At 38.5% G+C, this 25,061-nt stretch overlaps 1 protein-coding gene and 1 long non-coding RNA gene across 2 annotated transcripts; one reads left to right on the top strand and one right to left on the bottom strand.

The window, feature by feature from the left end:
• Positions 1 to 9,993: 9,993 nt before the first annotated feature.
• Positions 9,994 to 19,464, top strand: scrt (scratch). The gene is made up of 2 exons (XM_018100629.3): positions 9,994 to 11,640; positions 12,478 to 19,464. The coding sequence occupies exons 1-2, from the start codon at positions 11,217 to 11,219 to the stop codon at positions 14,055 to 14,057; spliced, it is 2,004 nt and encodes a 667-aa protein (XP_017956118.1). The 5' UTR covers positions 9,994 to 11,216; the 3' UTR covers positions 14,058 to 19,464.
• Positions 18,635 to 21,624, bottom strand: LOC149091339 (uncharacterized). The gene is made up of 2 exons (XR_016196626.1): positions 20,386 to 21,624; positions 18,635 to 19,169 (listed from the first exon to the last, which is right to left on the bottom strand). It is a non-coding gene; the product is annotated as an uncharacterized LOC149091339 (long non-coding RNA).
• Between the last annotated feature and the right edge of the window lie 3,437 nt (positions 21,625 to 25,061).

Below are 25,061 nucleotides of genomic sequence, written 5' to 3'. Positions count from 1 at the left end.
TTTATAGAAAAAATTGTCTAGAAAATTTAACAAGAATTTTTTTAGGCAACTCAATTATTTAAATAATGCATGTGTACGTCTTCCATATATATATATTTTCCGTTCCATTTATCTACTGTATATTGTGTCTATTTATGTTGTTAATATTTACTGAAAAATATAAATTTGTTTCTATAAACTTTATAGGACTTACAATAGAGTATTTTGTATATTTTATAATTTTTCAATAACTTTCAAATATTTTCATTAAAATTTCACTAAAAACTTCTTATTAGACTGTCAAAGTATATGTATAAGAAATATTTTCTCTTTGTTTCTTTTTCAGCCTCCAAAATTTTTGCTGCTTTCTCCTAATGCCAAAATGCGTTATACAATTTTTCGTATGCTTGTAGTAGTTCCTGTTACACTTATTGCTGTTCTTGCTGCTGCTGTCGTTGTTCGTCCTGTGCTGTTGCTGTTGTTGAAGTTATCAACACGACGATCAGTTGCGACAGTTTCCGTTTCAGAGCACAGCCGCCTAATTGCCCCACACTCAGCTCAGAGTTCCATTCAAGGTGAGAAATCTTGCAAGAAAAATACAAAAAAAAAACAACGAGAAATAAGTAAAACTTCCTGTACACTCATTTGGTTTGTACACTTGTACTGCTCTGCCACGCCTCTACCTACACCCCCTAACTCTGCCCTCTCTGGCGACAACAAAAGCGAAGAAGAAGAAGAAGCAGAGAAAAAAAAACGGATATAGAAATTCAATACTTTGATTCGTGCCACTGGCAACAAAAGCGAAGGAAGTGCAACCATACAAGGTAACCAAATAGCAGGATAACACGTACCAAAAACAGCACTTGCTGTGGCAACATGGGGCAGGGGTTGGCGGGCGGCGATGGGGGAGGTGCGGCGAGTACTACTGACTGACTACAGATTTTCCAATTGCACAGCCAGTGCCTAACTAACTGGCAACTGGCAACCAACAACTGGCAACTGCATTGTGGCAGTAGTTGTTGCTTTCCACATGATTGATGCCAGATGTCCTTCGTGCCCACACTCGCATTGAGCGATCGACAATAAAAACCAAACAGTAAATAAGCGTAGAAACTAAGTAGGAGGTCTTTAGTTGGGCGTGCATGACTTGCAGATACCCTAGGGAAGCAGCGCTGGTGAGGTCAATGAAACTTTGAGTGCATTAAAATGATATTACAGTGCAAACGTGGGCTCTCTGTGGGTGTGTGTACAAATGTCACAGGATACGAATAATAGAGAAAGTAGCCAACAGCAAATAAAATCAAGGAATCTGTTAACTCAACAGCTCAGCAGAAGTAGAACTAAAAATCTTTGATTTATGCCCTTTAAACATAGATTTTATAAGACATTAAGAATAGGCAATGACTGATCGGAAAAAGGTTTTATATTTCCTTTAAATGAGAGATATATAAATATGTTTTTCAAATTGCAAGTCCTCAGCTTTCACAACACTCTGGATCGAGACATTCAAACTCAAGTACAAGTGGCATTAATTCGATACTATATATTTGACAGGTTCAATTAAACCCTCCTCAGTTCTGTTACAATCATTGAAAACAGAAACATAATACCCTTTTTAGACAGTTCCGATGGTATCAAAATACTAGTAAACAAAGGTAAAAACAATTGAGTATTTTGTAATTGCGCGGTGCACTAATAAACCGAGCACGCAACGTGTCCTGCGTCCTGTATCCTGTGTGGGAAACCGTGTGCGCTATGGGAAAGTCGAGTTAGAGTAGCTGCTGCAGCAGCTATAATTACTAAATACTTAGTAAGGCACAGTAACCGCCCAGTCTCTGATAGAGTCCTGGTCTGCCCTGCCCGGCCCGGCGCGGCCCGGCCTGGCCCGGCATCCGGTTAAAGGGAAAGCTCACAGCTCACGGCTCCCACACACAACTCACATGTCTGCCAATTATAAGCAACTAACCGCAGATAACGCTAGCTGAAGAGAATGGAAGAGAGAGGGAGAGGGGGAGAGAGGGACATGGAGGAGAGGATGCTGTCGTTTCTATTCCCACAAATGCTTCTTTTTTCTCTTTTTTTTTTTTCCTTGCGCTCAACCTCCTTCTCGACTTCACTCCTGTGGGACTGGGTCTGAGACTGGGACTGGGAATGGGTCTGGGTCTGGCACTGGGGCTGGGCTGTCAAAGCGACGTGACTAAGTGGTGAAAAATGATTTCATGAAAACGTGTAGCGCTCTCAGTGGGGAATGCGAACCGAATGCAAAGCTATGGCAATTGGGTATGGGGTACAGGGTGTGGGGTATGGGGCATGGCAATGGCGTTAAAGCGTTCACAGCTTCCTTCATCCTGGACGCATCCCGTCTATTGGCGGGGATGACAAGGAACTGGCAATCGTCAAAGGATCAACATTTTTGCCTGCCAAGTAGCACTTCAAGTGAGTTTTGCGACGCATTGCCGCATTGTCGCTACTTCATCAGCGACGGGCATCAAGTGCAAGTATCATGTCGCTACCTCAGCCACAGTCGCAGTCGCCGTTGCTGTTGCTGTTGCTGTTGCTGCCGGCGTCGCTGCCTCTGTTCGCGTCACAGCGTCAACGTGCACTTGTGCAGCATCTTGTTGCAGAATGTTGCCAGTTGGCAACTGTGCAGGAAATGAATACGTGTTGAATATTTGTCGAGTGAAGCACAAGGACGATGGCGATGACGACGAGGACGACGCCTCTCCACCTCCTCCTCCCCCGTCCCGCTACCACTCACCCCACTTAGTCGAATGGATTGCCAGTCAGAGTCACATATATCTCACATATATCCCCCACATGTGTGTGTGTGTCTGTGTGTGTGTACCTAAACAAGCCAGTTTACGAGCACTCGCATATGCGCATATCCATATACAGTGAAGAATAACTATAATGCACAACAACATCAAGCTGCAACTATATAAAATTAATTAATATTCTCATATCAGATTCAATAGATTCTCTTCATTTCATGCCCCACACATTGAAGGGCAGCTGGCTGAGGACGTGCTTGTTCGCTCATTCGAGTTATCACTGTGCTTGTTTCTCTATGCTTGTAAGCATTTGTATATGTGTATATGCTTAGCCTTGCTGGCTAATGCGCGGCCCAAATATGATAGACGAGAATGTGTATTTGATATGTATGGGGCATACAACAGAGATTTGCAACACGCTGTGGCAGCAACAAGCTGCAAGATGTGAGCCAAATGGCAGCTGCTGCTGCTGTTGCTGCTGCTGCTGTTGCTGTTGGTGCAAATGGCACGCATGAAGACTGAAAGGCCCATCGAAATGGGCGCGTTCATTGAGAATTTATTTCAATACAGGACTCGAGATACAAGAGAACAGAGGCAGGCGGTCGGACAGACGGACGGATGGACAGATGGGACAGATGAGATGAGTCTGTGATGAGAGGCTGCGGCCAACGAGCCAACCAGCCAGCCAGCCAGCCAAGCTGCCAAGCTGCCAAGCACTGCAAAGGACGAAACGGAAACAACGCTCTTTCATATGCAAGTCCACACATGTATCCTTTGTATTGTCTGCCAGGATATCACTAAGTGCTCTTGTTGCATGCGGCAATCGATAGTCGAAACTACTTGCGAGTACTCTCACCATTGGCTTTATGCTTGGCTTGAATCTGTATGACTGTGGGTGTGTATGTGTGTCTGTGTGTGCGAATATCTGCCTGAGTGTAACAAGTAACTAATGTAAAAGCCTGAATATAGAAAATATAAACACTTTCCTATACACATATATATAAATTCGGAATAAAATAATAATGGAATTTTAAAGGGCGCAGACGTTGAATTTGAATATAATCTTCAACTGTCTTATATAGATAAATATTGATATTGATTTTAAAAATGTGTTTTGTTTTTAGCTAAAGAAAACTCAACAAATTTATTTTAGATCGATAAGCAACAAGACCTTACAAAAGTGAATTCATACGGTTAAGTAATACGTACATAAATGTTCCATATCTCTCTCTCTCTCTCTCTCTCTCTTTCTCTCTTTCTCTCTCTCTCTCTCTCTCTATCTCTCTATCTCTCTCTCTCACTCTAATCTTAAGCTTCAATAGCTTGCAATCACACAAACAGACTGAGAGACAGCAAAACCTAATATGCTTATTTCACTTTCGTAAATGTGTGTAAAAACATCTGCCGCTCGATCTCTCCTTCTCTCCTCTCTCTCTCTATAAATAATAAATATTTCAATTAAGGTTCTCAATTCGATACGAAGCTTAAAATCTGATCAGGTCTAGACAAGCGGCGCTACCTAGGAGAAACCACAATAAAGCAAATTTCCTGATAAGTTTAATGGAATCAACTGCTTGAGTGATCAATGAAGTATAGGCAATTGAGGTCCTTTCTATTGAGGTCCATATTCAAATTGATGCCTGGCTCTGCACAATCAGCCATTAGTTGATGAGTTCAAAATACAAACACACACACACGTATACATAAAAATGCAGCGAGGGCACTAACCTGAATTGTAATATAAGAACTGGGTGCAGCCGTCGAGCGACGAGAGAATTTGAACCCAAGCTGCATAGCATAAGAAGAGCCCCGATACCCGTGCCCAGGGTCAGGAATCAGCTGTTGTTGCATATTATACAAACGCTTGGCCAGCTGTCGGGAAAATTGCTGAAAAATCGAATGAAAAGCCGCGCGCGCATTCGGCTCACAGTTCGTCTCGCCCTTTTTTTCTGTTGTTAGTTAAGAGAAGTAAAAGGACGACGAAGAGTAGCATCCACAATCACCATCAATGAGGCAAATATCACCACCAAAATCCAGTTGTTGTTGCTGTTGTGGTTCGTATATTTATATGCATGCATGCAGCCATGCATGGGTGTGTGTGTGTGTGTAGATCGTCAAATGATGTCCCGTCGTCGCATCAGGATCGTTGCTTGGGCGAGCCTCGTCCAGGCTACCGTATTTGGCTCTGCTGGACCCGTTTGCCTACCTGGCTCTCAGCCAAAAACCCGTCTCGTCCCGTGCCGTCCCTCTACACACACACACACACACACGCATATCAACAAGGTCTTTGAACTCATCTCACATCTAACGATTTGTGAACTTCGACCTTTTATTGTTGCAGCAACAGCTGCTTATCCGGCATATACCGATTCGTAGGATCTTCATTGCCAGCTCTGAGCCCAGAGATTTCGCAATGCTCAACAATTGTAATTAAAAAGTACAAAGTTTCAAATTACACTCACTGGCAGCGGAGCGTGTGTCCAGCGCAAGAATCCGCACAAGTGAGAGCCACGAAACAAAAACGGCCAACTCTTGTTGTATCCTGTTGCAGGACATGCTAATAAGTTTTCGAAAAACGAGTAAATTCCAATTTGGCGATGACGTAAACGTAGTTGTTCTTATGCCCATTCTGAAACTGATAAATTGGGTATGACAGGTTTGCTAAAAGCTGAGAGTTTCGCTGAAGCTAATCAACCTTATATAGGGATAACTAATAGTAGGTCTAGTATATAGTATTTAGTATTTAGTATCTAGTATCTAGTATCTAGTATCTAGTATCTAGTATCTAGTATCTAGTATCTAGTATCTAGTATCTAGTATCTAGTATCTAGTATCTAGTATCTAGTATCTAGTATCTAGTATCTAGTATCTAGTATCTAGTATCTAGTATCTAGCATCTAGTATCTAATATCTAGTATCTAGTATCTAGTATCTAGTATCTAGTATCTAGTATCTAGTATCTAGCATCTAGTATCTAATATCTAGTATCTAGTATCTAGTATCTAGTATCTAGTATCTAGTATCTAGTATCTAGTATCTAGTATCTAGTATCTAGTATCTAGTTTCTAGTAGTATCAGGATAACTACTAGTCGGTTTCACCCAATTGGAACATTCATATTTTTTGTAGTATTTTATTTCTCTTGTTTTTATTGCTAATGAAACAGGCACACGAAATGTTGCTGCTGCAATTGTTGTTGTACTTGTTGTTGTAGTTGATGTTGTAGTTGTTGTTGCTATTTTTGCTGTTGTTGCTTTACCTGTTTGCTGTTTCTATGTAGACGCCAAATGGCAAACGCTGCGAGGGGGTTGATTGCTGGGTGGTGTTGCTGCTGCCGCTGTTGCCGCTGTTGCTGCTGTTGCTGATGGCGATGATAATGATGTTGCCGTTGCCGTTGCTGTTGCTGACGATGATGATGATGATAACGCTGATGGGGTGGTTGCAAAGCAGTTCAAAAAGGAGTAACAATGAAATTATAGCAGAAACAGGAACAAATAGTATTTGGGAAAAACTCAAACTGCCAGACAGTCAGACAAGTGGAGAGAATTAGAGAGGCAGACAGACAGAGGGACAGAGAGAGGGATATATACAGCTCGTGCTTGTTTCCACTTTAATACATCATAGAAAGGAAAACAGAAAGAGCATGCCAAACACCTGGTACCCTTTACAATGGGCGCAGCAGCAGCAGCAGCAGCAGCAGCAGGATCAACAGTTCCTTTTTTTCTCCACCTCTCTCTCTCCCTCTCTGCTCTGTCTGCCTCTGTTTCTGTTGCTGTTTCTATTCCTGTTACAGCTGCCACTTCCGTGGCCCGTGCCACAAGCGAGCGTCACACTTCGCTTCGATACGTGAATGCGGCATTTTAGTGGCCAAAAAAGGAGTGTGAGTGCGCTCTAATCGAGACTGCTCGACTAGAAGTTATCCTGGACAATATTGGAGATTAGTTCAATATGTACTTATACATAGATCTTAGATCCAGAATGACATATCTGAAGAGATATGGGAGACTTAGATTGATTCGAATTTGAAAATATTGTTGGGAAATAAGAAATAAACGTGATAGAGTGGGATATACTAACCCTGTGTAAATTCTACCTTCTCTCAGATGAAACTAGTATTGAAAGAGGAATACTTTTATTCTGTATATATCAGAAGATGATTTATGATATGCTTAATAACTAAAGTTCTATAAAGATTTAGACAACCCAATAAGATTTCAATTATTTGTCAACTCTCTAGCTTTTATAGGATATTCGTATTACGCATATTCAGACAGACATGCAAAACATTGCTGAATCGCCTCATATCAGTTATGCTGACTAAGAATATATAATATACATAGATACTGTATAGGGTCTGCCGAGCCCTGTGCTGCCTGTTACATACATTTGCACAAAAACAATATGCCATGTTGACTCATGTTAAGGGGTGAGCGGGGGTCTGGCAGCTCGTTCTATTTCGCTAGGCAACGCGAAAGGCACAAGCAACAGCAACAACAGCAGCAACAGCAACAAAAGCGTTTGGCAAGCTGACAAATTTCTGCAGGCGCAGCGCCCCACCCACAGGCGGAGTGTTGGGTGTCCTTTAGGCCAGTCTTTTGGGCAGCTGCACTTGTAGAGCATTTCCTGTTTTTTGCACGCTCGCAAACGCGCTCAACTGGATCCCCGCTAGTAGTCTGTATGTTTGGGCCCTAGATTGCACCTTTTGTATAAGTGTATTTTACCCTTAAACTAACGCTAATAACGCTTTGGAAACAGGAAAAGCTGTAACCATATTGTCCTGTGTACTACGCTGTTGTGCTCCTTGCTTCTTGCTCCTTGTTCCAGGTGAACGAATCTCGCTTTGCGTCGGCTGCATAATTTGGTTTCCTGTCGTGACGCGTGGCTCCTACCCAGCCCAGCCGACGGCCATATGGCCATTATGTATGTACGCTGCTCGCCTCAGTGCATCTGCGGCTGCGCGTGCCTCGCCCAACGATCCGCGATCATATTTTCATAGCCATTTTCAATTTCCATACGGTTGCCACCCCCTAAAGCGGCTAGCGAAGCGCAACAACTTTGGCGTCGCAAAGGGTCGCCGACAAGCTTGCCTCAGCTCTTAGCTGGAAAAGCAGATTACAATTTAGAGCAGGACGACGAGAAAGAGAAAGAGAGAGAGTTAGAGAGGTAGAGGAGGGAGAGGGAGGGAGCGTAAGAGGGAGTTTACAATGTGCTTCATGGGTTTCACTAAGAGGACTTGGTACTTGGTGGCATATTTAGGGCTTCCATCGAGGTGCCCAATTGTAATTAGTGCAACGAAAATTCCACAGATGGTCTGTACGTTACATTTCAAGGAATATATGGTATGTTGTATATGCTAAGAGGTCCTTAGGGTCTGACAGCTAGATGGATTGGCATTTCTTGGCTTTTTTTTCCTCAACAAACAACAACAAATGCTTAATAGTCCCATACTCAAGAGGCCATATAAAAAAAAGGGGTTTCCATCTGTCAAATAAGCTGCGATATGTTATTTCCTTTCAACGAGTCAAATGCGTTCTAAAATGTTGAAGCACTTTTAAGCAGCTCCGCGCAGGGGCCGAAAAAAATAAATCAAATACAAAAATGTTAATTGAATAAATCATATTTCATAGCCTGCTAAGCTCATTCGCAGCGACAGTTGAGCAGAGCAGGAAATAAAAGTTTCTCTTAATTCTGCTCTCTTTTTTCGGCACTTTACGTCCTTATTAATTATCCAAGTCTCGTGCTGAAAGAGTAAGAACGACGAGCCAGGAGAGTCTTATATGTAGATATATGTATATATATATTTTCTTAAATTCATCTTTATAATTTATAATAATAATTTATGTATTAATAACATAAATATTATTTATAAATAATTTTCTATTTTTAATACAATATTTTAATGATACATTACTCAGTTAGTTACTTTATCGCGATTTTATTTGGACTTTTTGTAATTCAATTTAATTTAATTTTGTAGTTTTTTTGTTTTATTAAATTCAATTAATATAGTCACAAATCTTTAGACCAAACAAAAGTTTCGTCTGCCTTGCATTTTAGCGCTACAAATGCCGACAAATCATAGAAATACACATAGACTTTTTATAGTCAACAACCCAATTACGACTGGCTTTTCCATTAATATTTATTAAAAGCTTACAACGATATTTTCCATCGCACATAGAGCGAAGCTATATATAACCGTCTATACATATATGTCTATATATACATTGCTCATATATTTTTAATTTAACTTTGAACTCGAGCTTGAGTGAAATCGTAAATTTTCAAACATATCCTGACCTTTGATATACCAAAAAAGCCCAACGCCCGAAGAGGAATGCTTTAATGTATTGCCAGCGTGTAGCCCCACCCACTATCAGCGGCTTGCCCCGCTTACCGCTCGTTACCTCTTCCATTTGCTGCTGCTACGGCTGCTAGCAATCAACAATGCCACAATCCAACGACTGTTGCTGCTACACCTCGCCCCTGCCACCTAACCTATCGACCCTCCTACTGCCTTACCACCCACCCCCACCCACTCTTCGCGACGATCTGCTCTGCGCCACTCTCTTCGGTCGCCCGTCATTTTTGGCAATTTGTTCAAAATCAAAGTTCAGCAACAAATGCAATGCAACAGCAAGAGCAATTAACTCGGCACAACTGCCACATACGAAAGGAGACGCTGTTGCAAAAATCCACCCCCAAAAATATATTTTTGTTCAATAACAAAAAAGGAGCCATGAGCCAATTCCACAATTCAGGTACGAGCCGTGCCGAAGACGGAGAGATAGAGAGACAGCGCCGCAGAGCCACGGAGCGTGAGCGAGAGAGAGAGGGACGACGCAACAATTGGAGGAAAAAGGCGAAGTGAAACGAAATGGTAAAATGAAACACATTTCCTTATTGCTGGAGCCCCATACACGTTCAAGCATGATCCATAAATAAATAATTTAAAAATTGCAATTAATTTTTGTTTTTCAATTATTTTTACCTAATTAAATAATTTTAAACAAATTTTAATTAAATAAATTAAGATGTAAATATTTGAAGTGCCTTCCCCTTTGGTACGTGTGCAGCTGCCCTAAAAGACACGCAACAGCTACGCCAGCGACGTTGTTTTTTGCTTTTTGTGGTTGTTGTTTGGGGGTTGTTTAGGGGCTGTTCCATGGCTATGCCAGGACGTTCCGTTTCGCTACGCTCTCTTCGTTTCGATTTCGTTCGGCAACCCTTATAAGCAACGTTTCGTTCAGTTATATTCTCATAAGCATTCAAGAGTTGCTTACGTTCGGTTCGTTCGCATTTCTTCTCTATCTTATATAATATTATATTTTCTCCTAAATCAATTTTTTCACTCTACCAACAACAATAATAATTACAACAACTCAACTCAACTTTTCACAACAACCAACAAACAACAACAACAACAACAACTCGTGTCAACTAATCTAAACTTTAACAACTTTTAACGTCTATACTTTCTCTGTTTTATAAAAACTATGAACTACAACTACAACTAAAAACTATAAACAAATATCAAAATTTCATTTTGTTCGGCAACAATAATAATATTTTGCTTCGAAAATTGTTTAACAAAACATAAATAAATCAACAAGCAATAGCAACAACAACAACTTACTGCAAAAGCCAAAGGATATCTGTATATTATATATGGAGCAATACAATTACCCATGTAAACCCCTAACAGTTGACCGAACCGTTATGTTTTAAGACCCCCTCTCCCTCGTTGTGTAAAAAAACAAAAAAAAAAAACGTAAACGTAAACGCAAATGTAAAAATCGATAAACCACACGCAGCCAACGCAAACGCAAAGCCCCCCAAAAAAAGAAATAACACACACAAAAACCCGAAAACTTGACCAAAAAAGAAAAAGTTGAGAACTATAAAACTCTCTGCCGTTTGAAGAGCTTGAAATAAAAGCGCAGAAATGTGTAAAGTGGCTGTGAAATTCGAAGTATCCTAACCAAAAACCGAATCGAAGACCCCAAACTGAACCGCAAACCAATTTATCAACAACATTTATGTATATATGGACCTGCATATGTGAAACAATAAAAAGCAATATAAAATATTGAAATATGATTTAATAAAGGGAGACCCAAAGAGAGAGAGAGAGAGAGAAGGAAAGGGAGGCGCAACTATGCGAAACCCTATTTAAGACAACTGTAAAAACAAACTCTATTCATTTCGGCGAGCCAATCTATATAAATATATATATTTTTCACATGCGAAATAGGAACAGCAATAATTTTCCTTTCCGCTTTTGCCACCAAAACCAAATACCCACTACGAAGGTCTTTGCTCGTACGAAAGAAAACACTCGCTTCAGCACTTAACACTAAACTTGCCTCTAAATCTAAAAGGAAAAACACCAAAAACAACGCTCAATCACTCAATCAACTCAACTCAACTTGAATCAATCAATCAACTCAACTAAACTTTACTCAAAATGCCGCGCTGCCTAATTGCCAAGAAATGGAAGGCATATCCTTGGCTGGATCGCAACAGCGAGGATAATGCCAACAACACACCAACAGCAACAGCTCCACGGGAGGAGCAACTATCCCCATTGCCCAATCTGAAGTCGCGTCGCTCCACCATGGACGATGATGAGGAGATCGATGTTGTGGGCGACAAGCTATTGACCAAATCCGACAAGCAACGCACAACAGCAACAGCAACCGCCACAGCAGCAACAGAAGCAACAAACAACAGCAACAACAGCACAACAGCAACAGCCACTTCAACAACCACTGCAACAACTACGGCCAAGTGCTGGGGCCCCAGCTCCCCAACGGCGGGCACCACAGCTCCAAGTCCGCCGCCCCATTCGCCGGAGGCAGCGACACGTGGCGCAACCAATGTCTACAATGGTAAGTGATGAAAGGCATCCCAAATATGATCTAAGATGTAATTGAATAGTTGTTAGTATAGTTGATATATTGAATATATATATTATATATAAATCAATTCACATATATTTAAAATACTCAAATTATTTTTGCTTGGAATTGAAATGGGAACTACCTAGATTTTATTCATACTCTAAACTAATGAGCTGTTGAGAGAAATATATTTTGCATAGATATTGAATATAATATAATGAATATATAGATAATGAAAATAGCAAATGTGTTAAGAGTACCTAGTAAATAAACTCAGGTCAAAATAATTCATATAAAATTTTCGGAGATTTTTAAAATAAAAATTTAAAATATTATCAACCTGATCTTACATGACCTTAAGAGCCTTTAACTTAATTCATTAATTAAACAAGTTCACGCTCTCTCTTTCTGAGATTATTCTATAACCAAATTGCATTCTTTACTTACATTCTTTCACCTTTAATCTTTTAACATCTATCTTCTAACTAAAACTCTTCTGAGTTATTACAAATATCTCATATATATTCTAAGTTTCCTTTAAATCTTTCCTGAGCTTCATACCTTGTTATTGAAAGTTGTCTAAATAATTCCATAAAACTTCCTCTTGGCCACGTCCAACGTCCCTTTAAATATGCAACATTTGCTTGCCAGCTGCAACACGTTAGATTTACTACCCTTCCTCCCTTTTCTACCATAGCATATACGAATTTCCATGCCACCTCCATGCCCTGAGCGTATGCAACAATTATTTAACATCAGCATCAACATATTTCATCCAACTCAGTTCTCACCTTATCTCGGCCTCTTTTCTCGCTCCCTTTGCAGGCTACACACGTGAGCTGTCGCCGCTGCATTACACCGCGTACCTGCCTCGCATGGAGAGCGAAATAACGGTCATACGGGCAGCAGCGACAGCGCTGGTGGCAGCAGCAGCCAACAGCAGCAGCAACAACACAGGTGAGCAACAGCAACAACAGCAACAGCAGCAACATTTGGCTGCCTATCAAACACCGCCGTCGTCAACCACATCGTCGCCTTCGTGCTCGCCAAATGGCGATAGATTCAGTCCGGGCATGCTGCACATTAAGATGGAATCTGGTCAGACGAGCAGCGAGCGCAAGTGCTTTAGCAGCACAGGTGCCACACTGTCGCTGCCGCCAAAGAAGAAGGACATCTACAGGCCCTACTCGCTGGACGACAAGCCCACGCATGGCTATCGCCGGCGTGTGCCGGCCGAGGAGGATTTGCATGCAGCTCACGCCATACTCGATCTGAGTGCCTCGACAGCCTTTCATCCGCCCACGCAGCCACATCAGCTGCAGCAGCAGCCGCAGCAGCCGCAGCAACAGCAGCAACATGAGCCACAGCAGCTGCAACTGCAGCATGAGCCACAGCAGCAACTGTTGCCGCTATCACTGCCGCTGCAGCAGCAACACTTGCGCACCACATCAACGATTGCGGAGCTAGCTGCCGCAGCCAGCGTGGTGAATGAACAGCGACCCTTGAGCAATGCTTCCAGTGCCAGCAGCAGCATACACAGCAGCAACAGCAGCAATCACAGCAGCAGCAGCAATGTGCAGAACGAGAACAGCAACACAACCAATCAGCTGCACAGCGGCCATGGCCTGGGCCTGGGCTTGGGCTTGGGTCTCTCGCTGGACTGCCATGCCGAGCCAGACACAGACGCCGATGGCGATGCGACCGGGCAGGCAGCGAAAACCGTTGCCTACACCTACGAGGCCTTCTTTGTGAGCGACGGACGGTCCAAGCGCAAGCATGTGGCCGATCCAGCCGCCGTCGTTGTCCAGGATCAGCAGAAAACCAAGTACACCTGCTCCGAGTGTGGCAAGCAGTACGCCACCTCCAGCAATCTGTCGCGCCACAAGCAGACGCATCGCTCCCTCGACTCGCAGTCGGCCAAGAAGTGTCACACCTGCGGCAAGGCGTACGTCTCGATGCCCGCCCTGGCCATGCACGTGCTCACGCACAAGCTCTCCCACAGCTGCGGCGTTTGCGGCAAACTCTTCTCACGGCCGTGGCTGCTGCAGGGCCACCTGCGCTCCCACACAGGCGAGAAGCCCTACGGTTGTGCGCATTGCGGCAAAGCCTTTGCCGATCGCTCCAATCTGCGAGCTCACATGCAGACGCATTCGGTGGACAAGAATTTCGAGTGCAAGCGCTGCCACAAGACATTCGCATTGAAATCGTACCTAAACAAGCATCTGGAATCGGCCTGCCTCAAGGACGAGGAGGAGCTCATGATGGCCATGTCGTTGCATGGCCATACCGATAGCAACAGCGAGAGTGGCGCCAGCTTGGCCTCGCCTCCGCACGAATTCCTCGAACGGGTCAAGGTGGAGGCACCTGTCGGAGTGTCAGGTGTTGGCATCACCTATGCCATCTAAATGTTGAGTAAGTGTGCCATTGCCAAAAAACAGAAAAACAAAAGAACACAAAAACAACAAAACAAAAACAAAAACAAAACAAAAACAAAGTAAAAGCAATGCCCTTGTTAATTGATCGTTAATGTTGAAAGTCAGTTATCGATAGCAGTTTTTATATATACAACTATATATATATAAAGAATACGATCACAATACGTCCAAAAGCAAGTGTAGTAGAGTAACACAGAGACTGTAGAAATTCGCATTAGAAAACCATTAAAAAACAAAAAAAAAACAAAAACAAAATGAAAGAAAAATGATAGCTAAATACACTTAGCGTAAACCTAATCTCGTTCTTCTTTTAGTCTTAAGCGAGTTGAACAAAAAACAAAAACAAACATTCCTAGAACCCAAAAAAAAACAAATTGAATAAAAATAGAATACTTAAGGAGAAGAAGCTGAACTTCTGATACCCATACACACACAGAAAGCCTTTTGCAGTAATTGCAAAAACTTAAAACCTGAGAACTTGAGCAATTCTATATCTATATATACATATGTATATATATATATGTATCTCTCTCTATTACTATCTAAACAAAACTACACACATACATACATACACATACATATATACAAATGGTGTACTATAACCTGTAGCTATCAAAAAACTTATAGTCTTTAGCTCTACTCCCTAAACTCTAAACTCTAAAATCTAAAACTCTACACTCTAAAACTCTATATCCTAACCAAAAATACCAAGAAAATTCTCTTTAATCTTTAATCGAAGACGAAGTGATTAAAACAAATTTAATGCAACGAATACGAAAAGCAAATGCAATGTTTCTCAAACAACGAATTAGATCCTAAGGGCAGTCTATCTATAAGCAGTATATAGTAGCGCCAGAGAGTAGACGATAAACAAAAACAAAACGAAAAAAAAAATACTAAAACTATAACTAATACAAAATTCAGCTCCACATTTTTCACATCATTTTATATAACTAAGTCACATAGCAACATTTAAGCACGTAAAAGAAGCATTTTAATTCAAAAACAAGTTTAATCAAAATGAGAACGCAAAGCAATATTACGATATATCGTATATTATAAAACATCTGCATATTATTGGCACATAAGAAAATTTCTGATTTTGTTTGAGTTTTCTTATGATTTTAAAGGCTAGAGTTACATGGGAAATAGAAGAAGAATAGAAGAATCAGAGGGGTTAACTAACAAAAATTACAATGAGATTTGGGCAACTAATTTGCGTTTAGCCATATAGTCAATTAGCATTCCAGGCAATTCAAAACCAAATAATATTAATTATATATGTATATATTTATAAAAGGAATATAAAATGATAGAACAAGAAAATTTCTAGTCTCTGTCTAACAGCAAATTTTTTCTAATTTTTTACGAAGGCAAAGTTTCAATACATTTCCGCTTAAATACCAGTGTTTAGTTTTAGAGCATTGCATTCTGTTGTGGTCCAAATGACAATACACTGAAATCGCCAAAAGAGAATTATGATATGATCGTAAAGGGAGTTTTATCATCAATGACAGAGAAGAAACAAAAAAGCTGAAGATTGATGAAAATGAAACGGGTTTTTCTGCTAGTTGGGAACTTTATGTTCTATGAGAGAGCAAAATATTTGATATTTTGTGTATAGCTCCGAATCTGTTCCATAAGATCCTGTTAGTATCATACACCACACTAAAGGGCGCCCTAAGAAAGTTCCAGTGTTTCTATTAGTGACCAAAACAAAAAACGATAAGACCAAACATGATTTGCTGTAGCCTATATACCCATATAGTTACTCAAATCCGTATTCGATCGCCCTTCACCGAACGAGAGAAAACAAAAACAAGAACAACAAAAAGCCAGATGAAGAAAATCTATATGAATATCGAGTGTGATCTAGTCTCAAGCATTTAACAGTACACTTCGTCCATGCGTAAAGAAAAACAACAAACAAAGAAAATACTTTTGCACTCTTCGAAAAGCAACTTACCTAGTACGATATTACTTAAACCTATATTTATATTATGTAGCTCATATGTTCATTTATACGCAATTACACCCCAGCACAAAAGCAAACATATGTAAATAGTATTTAAACCTAATCTACCATATAGACATCTATAATATATCACTCAACTGAAATCAGCTTCAGCGACCGATCTCAAAAAAACAACAACAACAAAAGTGCAACGAACTTTGTCGTAGAGTACTTAGTCTAAAGAGTAGCAAAAAGTTTTGATCGAAACTCAGTCAAAAACCAAATTGAAACCAAAACAAAAACAAAACCCAGTTGTTGGTATGTCTAAGCGAGCGAAAAGGAATCTATATATACATACATATATATAGTTATATACAAACATTAGAACATACGTATGTAGTTGCGTAATATTTACAATTATATATACACATGCATAAAATATATACATAAATATTTTAGACCTAGTATACATGTACGCCTAAGTTAACCTAGTAAGTATAATCATCACAAAATTATTTTTATACTGTTAACAACGTAGGCGCTAAGAAGAGTTTCCCCATGCTCCCATGCGGAAAACTTTTATGCAATAATCGATAACGATAACGGCATCGATATCGAAATCGGCTAAAGTACCAAAGCAATACTCAACAACAACAAAATCAAAGAATAACAAAAAAGGCGAACAACAAATATTCAATTATAACTAAAAGGCAAAGTGCAAAGTGCATCAAAGTTAGACAAATAGCGAGAAGCTACTTAAAAGCCATAGTTACCAAAGATTACACTGGCCAACAAAAAACAGTAGCCAAGAAGCAAGAAATGGTTTCTCATGAGCTTGAAATGGAATCTTGCAGATTTTTACTTTAAACAGCTTGAAAATAAACAACTATAGGATTTATAATATTCCTGCTTAAATATATGCAACGAAAAAAATACAATTTTTAAAATATGTATATTTATTGTTCCCGAGACTTCTACATTCCATCCAAGATTCCTATTCAGCACTTACTGAACACCTTGCTGGCCAGTGTTGTTTATATTTGAATATTTGGTATTTGTTTTATTTATTGATTATTTTTTGTTTTTAATTTTATTCGTACGCTTAAAGTTAAATTAAGATTTACAAAAGGCGAAACATGTTTAATTAAAGCCCGGCAATAATATTACAATTTTGTATAACAATGTAAACAGCAGCAACAAAAAAGAAAAACAAAAAACAACAACTTAAATGCATAATTAATTATGTGAATGAAAGCAATAAAAATAATGGTTAATCAATTTATTAGAATTTAAGTAAATCTAAGGTTGAAACTATTTAAAATTAGCAAACACAGCACACTTGTATTTAAACAAAACAAAAACAATTATAATGTTTTAAATATACAATACATATACATATATATATATATGTATACATAAATACTTACACAATACAACAAAAAACAAAACAAAAATGGTTTTTTATTTTAATTTTCTTTGATATATTTCCTTTTATGATTTTCCAACTGGACTCTTTGCTTAACTCAAGCTGAAAAAGTGTTCTTAAATATATATAGATACCCTGTGGCAATTATTTGTGTTGAGAGCAGGTCAATAGGCAAAGCAATTCGAATGTTGTGATATTCCCACACACACACAAACACACACACACACACACACACACACATTGATTCAAAAAGCTGATTAATTTTGCTCAACAAATATATGAGCTCCAGGAAGAGAAAAACAAAACAAAAACAACAACAACAAAATACTACATAACGTGTATCGAGAAGCAATAAAAGGTAGTTGTAAAAATATATTATATATACATATAAATTGATCGGGGGAATAACCCTAATGCATATTTTGAAATTTTCAAATTTTGAAATTTTTAATATAACCAAATGCAACACGTAGTACATTAGCATATATACATACATATACATATATATACAACTATATAGATGAGATATATATCATATGTATATATATGATATTTGGAAAAGCTTTACTCCAACAAAATCGGCGGTTACATTTTTGTTTTCAAAAATTGTGCCCGTTCTTATGGTTTTCAATTTTGGGTTTAATCGATTTTGAACCACACACACACACATACACACGCACATGTTATAGGTTTTCTTTTACAAATAAGGATCAAGGCATATATTGTTAAATGAGAAAAAAGCGAAAAAAAAATAACAAAAAATTGTTAAAGTTGATTACATTTATATATATATGAAAATAGTTTTTGTATACCAGCGCAACTTTAAAAATTTTGAAAAGCAAAAAAAATTGTTGAATGCAGTATTTTGGTTAGCATTAGCATTAGCATTCATGATTCATTCCTTTCCATTATCTGTTGCTTTACTCTACTACTGTCTCTCTCTCTGTCTGTCTCTTTCTAAATATCTTTCTCTAACATTGTTGTTCTTTTTTAACGAGCGCTCGTTAGGTCAGCGCCAAATGAAGAAAAAACTCATAAAAAGTAACAATGGAAAAATAGAACTCTTAAAGCACAGACCCCTCCTCGATTCTTTCTGTTGGTTGAAATTTTTTACAAAATTTTAATTTGCTGGCTTTTGTATATAGAAAATTATTATTATTATTAGTATTTAATCTTTTTTAAAGCTAACAACGTAGTAAAAACTTTGTATAAATTAAATTATGAACAACAACAACAACAAAGCAATGTTTAAACAAAAAAAAGAAAGACTTAGCACGTTAACACAAATAGTTTTCAAAAGAAAATGAAAAAATATATAAAATGACAAAAATAAAAACACCAAAAAAACGAATAAAAAAAAACAACAAACAAACCAAATAAAAGACTTAATACTTCGATATATGATTAAAGAAAACAACTTATTTACAAAAATATTGTATATGGTAAACAAGAAAGAGAGCAACAACAACAACAGCAACAACGAAGAGCAACAGCAATAATAAACTAAAGCAAACAATGAACAATGAGCAATGAGAGCAATAGAGCATTACGTATTAAGGCAAAACCGAAAACAAGTATTATTAGCGCATGTATCAATGAGATAAGCAATGGGAAATCGTTAAACTAATGCATTAAGTGAAGCGAAAACCGACAAATTATTAATGAAATACTAATATACATACTCAAAAGCATGCATATAGAGCTGTATATATACAATATATATATATATACACACTAACATTTAGCTTTTAGTTTACCAAGAAAATAAATACCTAAATGAAGTAAGCTCGTAGCAATTTTTGAATGTAGCTGCAAAATGAATTGATTAACAATTATTAGTTACCAATATACATATATAGACATATGTATATTTATATATGATTTATTTTCTTGGCATATTTGTTATTGCAACATTTTGTGCTGCTGCTTTTGACGAGACCAATTGATGTACTTTATACAACGAACAAATATGAATGAAAAAAAAAAAAGAAAACAACTCGAATTATGTTTATTTTTATTGCATAAATAAAAGGTGCATAAAGAAGCAATACTTACACAGATAGACACACATACACATGAAACATAGTTGAAGTAGCGTAGAAATAAATAATTTTTAACTTAGTGCACACACACAAACAGACAAACACACGCACACACACATACATACATACATACACAACAAGCGTAGCCATTGTAGAGAAAAGTAGAGTTTGCAAATTAATTATTATTAACAAGAAGAAGAAGAAGAAGAAGAAGCAGAGGCAACAAAAATATACAGCTACATTTATAAGTAACTAAGCACCTTAGTGAGCCAGCAAGAATTCTGTACCTAGAACATACAAAAGAAACACACGAAAATAGATATATAAACACACTAAGTACACTGCAGTCGTAGCATAGCCGACTGCCTAATACTCGTTCACGTTTCAGAATTTAAGAAAAGCTGAAGTTCTCTATTTGGTGAAGAAGCATAAGTTAGAGCTACCAATCTGAACATGTCATATGCTTACTGATATAGATGCAAGTATATTGAACGTCTCTAACTGGGGACTGCTTTGTATGAAGCCAATATACTCGCTTTTCAGATTGTGAACGGGTATTAATAACAAGATATATATACACAAACACACACACGCGGACTTATATACAGACATATACATTAACACACACACATGCATACTTACATATATACATACTTATGTATATTTATTGCATTGCATATTGATGAGAAACCAAACTAATATTATATACATAAACGCAACTATTATGATGATGATGATTATTATTATTATTATTATTATTATTATTATTATTATTATTATTATTATACAAATGAAAGACAGAGAGTGAAAGAGAGAAGCGAAAGCGAGAGCGAGAGCTAACAAGTAAATGCGTTTATTATGCAATGATTTATATACATATACATATACATACATATATATATATACACACATTAGTACATTATACATTTTATAAAGATTGTATGGCATTATGTATATGACATTCATGTACATACATTAATATACGCACACACACACACACACACTCACACCTACATACAATAAATCAATTATTATGCAGCTGTTTTACTTTGCTGGCAGCTGCCTTCAGAAAGTCAATTTGCAAAATATTTAAAAGCAAAAAGTCAATTTCTAAATTACAAAAATAAAAATAAAGAATTTACGCAATTATTAAAGTAACTAACATAAAATGCAAGAAAATTGTCTTCAGTTCGATGCGTGGTTTCCATTTGAGTTACAAGTACAGCGGCTATATAAAAACTATATACATACATATATATAAATATATATATATACATATTGTACTTGAACCAAATTGATTTATATATATACAAATATATATTATTATTATTATTATTATAATTATAATACAGCATTATAGCGGCGTATATATGCACACATACAGCAACAAGTACACACACTCACACACACATATATATATATATATATATAAACATAATACAAAATGAAAATAAAAGGCGAAAGGCAAAGTTAAATGCATAGTTACTAAAAACAACAACAACAAATACTTAAAAAACAAGATGAAGACGAATGATGATAAAGATGATGAAGAAAAAGCCAAGCATTCTGTAAAACATAAACGTACATAAGTATATTATATTATATTTTCATAACACATGACAAATTTATACATGAGAAAAGAAAATGAAGAACAAATAAATTAATGAAAATGCGAACTTGCGTAGTAAATGAAAAAAATTATAAAAACCAAAAAATATGAACAAAAAAAAATCGAACAAAACATAGTGAATAAAAATATGAAAAAAATCTGAAAAAAATGTATAAAAAAAAAACAAACAAAATACTTGCAAAGCGCGTTTTATTTTTGTGCATTTGGCGTGAAGGGGCGGGAGTGGGTGGTAATGTGGCAAAGGATGAAGCGCTGGCAGCCAAGGATAATGACAGGATTTGCAGTTGGGCTTTAGCAAATAGCTTACTTCAATAAGCAGCTGTCAATGGCGACGATGGACTCCAATCGATAGCAAGCAATTGCAAGTGCTGCTCAAAGCGATGCTCAAACGAATTATTAAGAAGAATTTTGAAATTGATTGCACTGATTGGCAGTTTGCAGCTTTGGGCGAGTCTGAGCATAACTGGGGTACATTTGAGCTGACTTCCATTAAAAATATGTGTGCTTGAATCGAACTTTGTTTACTCCTCTTTTAATCCTACTTCAGTGAAGCTATATTGGAGCACTTAAAAAGCAGTTAGAACTCAGAAAAGTATGAAAAAAGTTTATTTAAATCGATATTTATCGTTTTCAAATCAAAATTTATCAAGTTAGTTAGTTAGTATGGGGAAACCAATAATTATAATAAAGTTGTTAATCGATATTCGTTGATCAACTACCTTAGGCTATTAGCAGTACCTTATGCTACAAAATGATACTTCTCTTACCGATTTGAATTCCTTCCAGGCCAAAGGTGATAAATGTATTAAAAAGTGACTCAAACGATAAACAACAGCAAAAAATATCCTAGCTCTCGGCTTAGTTTAAAAATCCGCCTGCTTAGCTGCAAAAAAATAAACCCATTATAAAGTAGTCGTAGCTGGAGGCTGCCAAAAATGTGCTCCCCATCCTGAACGTCTTCAGACGTCATCCTTGTTGTTGTCCTTGTTGCTGTCCTTGTTGTTGCTGTTACGCGCGCACATTTTCACATATCATAAGGTTTTATGCTTATTAAAAGGCAACGGCAAGAATTGAGCATAATTTATATGATTTGCCTATGAGTCGGACAAAAATGCTGTTTATGGCCCGATCAATGGGCCACGATATATCCAGCTAGATATACTTATAGCAATAGATTGCCCACTGGCACAGATAGACCAAATAGTTTTTGGCCAGCAGCAGAGCAACCCTTAGGCAGCATGGAGCCATACATATAAATATGTACATACACATATACATATACATATATATATGTATAGATAGATGGAGCTGGGGCCAGATTGGCAACGGGGTTCGCTGTTATCCAGCAAAACAATCAACAGCGCGCTTTTTAAGCCCAACCAGATATATTTTCTAATGCTTTTTTTCTGTAACTTTTCCACCATTCACCCTTGTTTTTCACGCTTCGAGCGCTTTATGGCCGTCGTCTCTCTCTCTCTCTCTCTCTCCATCCTCATTGTTGTTGTCATCCTTGCGGGCAGAAATGGTAGGCTCAATTGAGGTCCTGGGGATTGCTATTGGCATTGGGACTTTGTTTGCGGCTGCGGTGGCTCGAACTGTGACGCTGACTCCGTCTCTGACGGGGCACACAGATTGGACCTTTTCTTTTCAGTGAGTCCCCTGCTATTCCGTGAAGAAGTGTGACGAGAGTATGCACTAAAACAGGCAGCAGGAGACGTAGTTAATTAGCATCAACAGTGGAGGTGGATTTCAGTCATCGAATCACTCCTGCGATCCATTTCAGAGCTTCGATAAGTATTTACCTATCGATTCAAGTGGAAAGTGGATCTGAGTTTAAACTTCTTTAATTAATATAAGATAATGTCTCTTAAGTATACTCAGGATTTATTTAGAAGAGTCTTCTCTTCCAGCTTATATATATGTATATGCATAGAAAATTGATGAGAACTCTTCAAAAATCTTTCCCGACTACACTTGAGGCACTATAAAGAACTTTAGGATACTATTAAAAACAACTTAGGGTATCTGCTAGTCGGTCAGTCGCCCACTCTGGCTTGTTTTGTATTCGTCTTTGTCACAGTGGCATGTGTCGGACTGGCAGTATCTACAAGTACGTGTATCTTTTGTTGCTTCTGCTGCTGCTTTGCCTTTCGCTTTTGTTGTTGTGCGTGAATTGTTTCCCTGTTGTGCTGTGTTGTGTTTGTGTGTGTGTGTGTGTGTGTGTGTGTGTGTGTGTGTGTGTTTTTTTTCTCTCGCTATGCCCTTCAAATTATGCACTATCTGGCCGTTGGGCGGGCAGGCTACTGGGCGGAATGAGCGGAGATTGCATTAAGATAAATTTAACTGAATCAATTTGCTTAATAGCCAATTGAAGAGCAAAGCCAGCAGCAGTAGCAGCAACAGTGGAGCCAAAAAAAAACAAAATAAGAGAGCCAAAAAAGAAAAAAATAGAAGCTCGCAAAAACAAAAACAAACCGTCTACAGTTTTAGTGTCATTTATTTTAACGTTGATTTCTTCCTATCCATTTATTTACATTGCACACTTCTCAGCGGAAAACCACCCAAACACCCACAAAGCCACCACCCACGCCTCCTTTCCACGCTTTCCTTCCCTCTCTCCCCGCTCAGCTCTCTTAATGAAAAGCCGTCCAGCTGGCTTAATACAAACGCGCTTCAACAGGGCCAAAAAAAAAACACACAATGAAAATAAAGACAATGAAAGCAAGCAAAAGAGAGAAATATAGAGAGTGGGGGAGAGTGCGAGTTTTCGGTGTGCGAAAGATTTTATAAATCTTAAAAGTGGCGGCACAATTATATAAGCTTTATATAAGTCTCTGGCATTGGCTTCTCTCTCGCAGCTTTGGTCAATTTCAATTACGTCGCACGAGACGAAGAAGTTTTTCAGCTCTAGCCCCATTGCATAAGAGCTCCTCCACGCGAGCTAGGCAGTACCTAGCCGCACTGATTGTGATGGGGTTAAAGTGCCTGGCATTTAGAAACGGATGTTCCGATTCACATTTTGCAATGCAATAAGATAAACTTGGCTAGTTCCGGTTGCCTCTGGTCTCTCTGCTCTAGAGTAGACTGCGAGCGAGGGCGTTTCAGCAAAGTCTCGCAGTGCTCGCACTTCTTCTTCTGAGAAGAAAATTTATTATGCAAGAAGGAATAGTAACGAATAGCTAATACACTTACTGTTGTTAGTGGAGAGAGCGAGAGATATCTCGGAGAGTAAGAAAGAGAGCAAAAAATATCCTTGAAATGGGCAAGGGAGAGAAATCATCGAGCTAACCAAGATTTGGGATCTAGAGAAAATAAAGCATCCTACTATACTATAAAGAGAACGAGGTATAATGCGATAATTCCCATACTAGACTATAGTATTCAGACTTCCTCTCCCTCTCCACACACACATTCGCATATACCAACGAGCAGCCTCTCTGTGTCTCTCTTCTCTGCTCTCTCGTGACAGACTCCCCGACAAATTGAAAATACCCTTTTCAAGAGTATCAAGAGTTCAATTAAATACAAATTCTTTTGCGTTTCGGCCAAAGCTGAAGAAGTGGACAGCTTAAGGGAATTAATTTCTATTGGCCTCTGGGTGTGGTTATTTTTTTACGCCCGTTGGAGCGACCCTCGTTACGTGGAGGTGTTCCTGTTGTTGTCTCTGGCTAAAGCGTGTGTTACGCACATGTCTGTGTGTGTGTGTGTGCGCGTGTATGTATATATGTATGTGAGTGAGGTCCTTGGCCAAGTCAAGTCGAGTCGAGTCAAACTGATTTGCATGACGAACGAAAGGTGCGTAGAGACGGGCAGCTACGGCAAGGACTGAACTGGTCGAAACATTCATTGGGGTCGCTTATCGCGATGGATGAATCTCGCTTGGAGCCAAAGGTAATTGCCGCGAAGCGCCCATTTTTCGCAC

Source organism: Drosophila navojoa, chromosome 4, assembly GCF_054131105.1.
Source record: "Drosophila navojoa isolate 15081-1374.11 chromosome 4, UAZ_NAV_1.0, whole genome shotgun sequence".
In the NCBI taxonomy this organism is placed as follows: Eukaryota; Metazoa; Arthropoda; class Insecta; order Diptera; family Drosophilidae; genus Drosophila; species Drosophila navojoa.
The sequence above is the reverse complement of the archived record's forward strand: the minus strand, read 5'-3'. Positions and strand labels throughout refer to the sequence as shown.